At 51.7% G+C, this 5000-nt stretch overlaps 1 protein-coding gene across 1 annotated transcript; it reads left to right on the forward strand.

The window, feature by feature from the left end:
- The first annotated feature begins 3447 nt into the window (after positions 1–3447).
- On the forward strand, positions 3448–4161 carry LOC147469189 (uncharacterized). Its single transcript, XM_086550486.1, has one exon. The coding sequence runs from the start codon at positions 3448–3450 to the stop codon at positions 4159–4161; it is 714 nt and encodes a 237-aa protein (XP_086406612.1).
- Positions 4162–5000: the final 839 nt, after the last annotated feature.

Here is a 5000-nt window from a genome sequence, read left to right on the forward strand (position 1 = left end):
CACCGCAACGGTAGCATCGACCCCGTCCTGCCCGGCACTCGCTGGTATGGTGGCCTCCCATCCTGTGAAAATCACACCAGGGGCGCTGTCTGTTGTCCCTGCGACGTGGGGAAGGGGAGCGGCGAGGTGAAGCAGGGGCCTCGGCCGATCTCCTTACCAGCGGAGGACCATTAAGCGAGGTGTTCTCAGGGGCCTGGATGACTGGAGCCGCTTGTGGCAATATGTCCCTGTAATACTCCAGGCCGGGGATGGTTACTTCTAAGTGCTGACCTGGATTATACGCACCCAGGGCCATCCTGTCGTCCCGCATGCCATGCTGAGATGTCCACAGCCTGGACGACTGCCGGAGGAGCCCGTGGACGTCTGGTAGGGAATGCCTTGCTCCGACTACAGAGTCCCAAACCAGCTGGCACTTCTCCGCCATGGCACGGGTGGAAGGGAAATCGTGCAATAAGAGCTGCTGGCGGAGCCACCCTGGAAGCCCATCCCGGAAGGTACGCTGCATCAGGCTCTCCGCATTCCCGATGTCCAGGGGGTAATCACGAGCGCCCTGCTGCACGGCCAGCGCTACAGCACGATAAAAATCCAGAGGTCCTTGGCCAACCGCCATCCTGGCTCGAGCCAGCATATCGAAGAAATGCTTGGCCGTAGAGACACCTCTGAATTGCTCGCGGAGTCGTGCTTTGAAGTCAACCCAATCCCGGATATGGGCGAACCCAGGACTGTTGAGCACTGACCATGCGTACCCCCTTACCCGGCTGCGTGCCATCCGGATGTAGGCTTCCGATGTTGCTGGCAGGGTGGCCAGCTCTATACTGGAGATCCAGGACTCCAGCTCCTGGCTCTGCTGGATGCCCTGAGTTGAAGGAGTCTCGCCACAGAAAAAGGGCACCTCGTCTCGTCCACTGCCATAAAATGGACGAGTCCAGCTGTGGTCACCTAAGTGAACTGGAGGTGCATGCGGGTTGGCGAATGAGTGGAAGGCTGAAGGCTGGGAGGCTAGAGGCTGAGAAGCTGGAGGCTGAGCTTCACGTGCAATGGAGATTGGAGGCTGGGTCTCAAGAGACGGGTACGGTCCCTGTGAGGGGACCCCGTAGGACGTCCCAAGGTGGCGCACGGGCGGTTGAGGCACAGGTTCAGCCATGAAGGAAGCAGGCGGCTGCGGGGGCAGTCTAGCTGCAGACTGAGCACTCTGGTCCCGCGCTGAAGCGATCCCAACCTGGTGGGGACCCATGAGGTCCACGTCAGCGGCAGGTTGACTCCCAGACAGGAGCGGGGCAGAGCGTTGTGGAAGGCGAGGCTCTGCAGGCACCGCTGGAGGCAGATGGGAGGATTGCTCGGGGTCCTCTCCGAGGCAGGGCTGAGCTGAGGGTAGCGATGACGAAGGGGCAGCAGAGGCCGGAGCAGCATCCTCGGTAGCCGTAGAGGGCCCAACAGGCTGGCTCTTCAGGAGGGAAGCCAGAGCCTGCATCTGCGCCTGCATGCGTCCCTCCAGGTGTTCCTGCATGCGGGCGAGCTGCCTACCCATTTGTGCCTCGAGCCGATCCACCAACCTGGCCTCCATGAGCTGCAAGCCGCTCACATCACTGCTGGCGGGAGACCCACTGTCCGAGCGTGCAGTCCCAGCAGCACCTGCACTACGGGCAACAGTGAGTCCTGGGTCCACCCCAAGGCGGGGTCCTTCGAGAAGGACTGCCTCCTCAGGGGTAGGCGGGCGCGACCCAGCCTGTGGTGCCTTGGGGCGCACCATGGTCTGAGGTGCACTAGAACGGGTGTGACTGTGCGAGCGTGAGGGGCGTGGACGTAAGTAGTAGCGAACAGACTCGCAGCCCTCCACGTCACACTTAAAAAGATCACTGCACCCTGGCCGAGACACTGTGGAGGCACTTACACTAGAAACGGAACACTAAAAAAACAGAACACTAAAAACAAATACAAAAAAAACACTAAAAACAAATACAAAAACATAAAAAAAAGAAACCAGCGTTAAATGCTGCAATAAAATCTATACATAAAATAATGAGACAAAATCAACTAAATGCTGTAAATAAAACAAGTTAATAAATACAGTAAAATACAATTAAAATGCTGGAAATAATTTGGGCACTGGCATATAATAAGACAAAAATCAAAGTAAAAACCCCATTAAATTTTTAAAATACTGAAAACAAGTTATAAAATTAAGAAAAACTGATAAAATTCTGAAGTTAAATCTCAAATGGCACTAAGACTGAAAAATACAATAAAACATGAACAGTAAAATCATCAAAATTAAAAGTTAAAGTTAAATTAATAAAAAGCAAGCAAATTCGAAACAGTAAAATTACTTAAAGTTAAAAGCTTAAAAAAAAGTTACTGCAAAAGCAATGAACTAAAATGTGAACCTGGCTGAAGGCCTTAAAAATTTACACATAAGACATAAAAATGATAAAACAAAAAGATATCAATGGCAACGAGACATGTAAACAAAGCGAGAGGCCGTGGATTCGGAGGCAAAAATAACAAAATAAGACCTCACGATCCACTCGCTGCCAACCACCTTTACTGTAGTGGGTTCGTGGGGCACTCACCCTCCTACAGGAGCTGTAGAGGAGCCTTCTGCAGCAGGAAGGCGTGGAAGGGCAAGAGGGAAAACCGGGCCGGCACAAGGGCAACTGACAGACTACTAATTCTTTACTTTACGTTTATTCATCGAGGACAAGCTACTACATGTATAAAACAAGGTATCACAGAACAGGCATGTAGTAGAATAAAAAACTTACTTTAAAACAAGAACACTCGAGAAAAACACACTCCTGCCCAACCCAAGCACACAACCTTCCGCCTTGAAACCTCCTCCACAACTCCAAGATGGCGGTCTTGGAGACCCCGACATGACAGGGGGTTGCCAACTAGGAATTATTACAGGTTGTTTGTGCTTGGATTGGGTGCTCCTTCTCCTCCTTCTCCACAGCCTAAAATACTCCTGGAGGTGGGGCGTTTGACAAAGCGCCCCGAAGGGCGTCGCCAAAGGGCGTGACGGGGGAGTACAAAAAGAAAAGAATACGGACGCGAGGCACCCGTCACCCGTTCGCATACGCGCGAACCCATAGCGTTCGCGTAAAAATTACGTTACTCTACAGCCGGGTTGCCAACTAGGAATTATTACAGGTTGTTTGTGCTTGGATTGGGTGCTCCTTCTCCTCCTTTACACAGCCTAAAATACTCCTGGAGGTGGGGCGTTTGACAAAGCGCCTCGACGGGCGTCGCCAAAGGGCGTGACGAGGGAGTACGAAAAAGAAAAGAACAGGGACGCGAGGCACCCGTCACCCGTTCGCATACGCGCGAATCCGTAGCGTTCGCGTAAGAAATTACGTTACTCTACAGCCCCTCACCATGTCCCTGATCTTCTCTCACGGCCAGCAGGTGAGGTACCTATACTCTCAGGGACAGCCTGCCCTCTAGAGCATGTCCTGCCAGCCACAGTACCCAGGGAAACCGAGGATGCTGCACAACAACGGCTTGGAGTTCTCTTCGGCTGAGTGGCGCTCACTTTTAGAGGAGCTGGAAGTGAAGCACTCCTTTTCGGTGGCCTACCACCCCCAGTCCAATGGGGTGGTGGAGCGCACCAACCGAACAGTTAAGGATGCGCTGGCTGCCTTGGCTCGGCAGGCTCCATCGCAGTGGCCCACGCATCTGCCAGCTGTCCGCCTGGCGCTCAACTCAGCCCTTCACCGTTCCGTTGGAGACCAGCCACTGTATTTGCTGACGGGCCGTATGGCAGTCTTCGGCCAGGGGCTTACGAACCGCCAGACAGTTGACCATGACCTGATGTTGACACGCCTTGCAGACGCTCGCCGGCTTGCAGTTGTGGTGAGCCGTAAAGCACGAGAAGATAACAAGGCACTTTATGACCAGGGCGCAAGGTGCTCAGGCCCATACGAGAAGGGCTCCCTGGTGCTACGTAAGGTCCAAGGGAACCGTGGGCCTCTTGGTGACCGCTGGCTTGGACCCTGTCGTGTCCAGAAGCGACTTGGGCCTGTCAGCTACGACATCCTGGACCTACGGCCCCCACATCGTGCCGTCAGGGTCCACGCCAATCAACTCCGTCCATTTCTCCCTGCCGCTGAGGTCGACTACCTCGAAGAGTGCGACCAAGTGGTATATCCATATGAACACTGAAAATAGGAAGTGAGATCTGTGCACACTGTTTCTGACATTTATCTGTGATTTTATTGTACAAAAGTTTTATGTTTTATTTTTGGGCTGTGATTTTTACTTTGTTTATTGGTGCTATTTTGTGATTTTTTTTACCTTTCTGTGTTCAGCATTCTAGTCTTGATTTTATATTTTATTGTATTTTGGAATTTATACATTTTATTTGTTAACATTATGACATTTTGTATAGAACCTTTTGGATTTTTAAGTGTATTTTATATTTTATTATATATTTTAGTATTTTTCACAACATTTTAGTTGGGTACTGGCACTTCTGGAGGTGTGGCGTTTTCTGTTCCCCGGGGAGGGGCTGTAGAGTAACGTAATTTCTTACGCGAACGCTACGGATTCGCGCGTATGCGAACGGGTGACGGGTGCCTCGCGTCCCTGTTCTTTTCTTTTTCGTACTCCCTCGTCACGCCCTTTGGCGACGCCCGTCGAGGCGCTTTGTCAAACGCCCCACCTCCAGGAGTATTTTAGGCTGTGTAAAGGAGGAGAAGGAGCACCCAATCCAAGCACAAACGACCTGTAACATAATTCATAGTTGGCAACCCCCTGTTATGTCGGGGTCTCCAAGACCGCCATCTTTGAGTTGTGGAGGAGGTTTCAAGGCGGAAGGTTGTGTGCTTGGGTTGGGCAGGAGTGTGTTTTTCTCGAGTGTTCTTGTTTTAAAGTAAGTTTTTTATTCTACTACATGCCTGTTCTGTGATACCTTGTTTTATACATGTAGTAGCTTGTCCTCGATGAATAAACGTAAAGTAAAGAATTAGTAGTCTGTCAGTTGCCCTTGTGCCGGCCCGGTT

The sequence above is a fragment of the Penaeus japonicus genome, unplaced genomic scaffold, assembly GCF_977035675.1.
Source record: "Penaeus japonicus unplaced genomic scaffold, GWHDUDI00000001_assembly GWHDUDI00000023, whole genome shotgun sequence".
In the NCBI taxonomy this organism is placed as follows: Eukaryota; Metazoa; Arthropoda; class Malacostraca; order Decapoda; family Penaeidae; genus Penaeus; species Penaeus japonicus.

What these genes read in the sequence shown, in the direction of transcription:
- LOC147469189 (XM_086550486.1), top strand. Translation starts at nt 3,448, where the DNA reads ATGTCCTGCCAGCCACAGTACCCAGGGAAACCGAGGATGCTGCACAAC.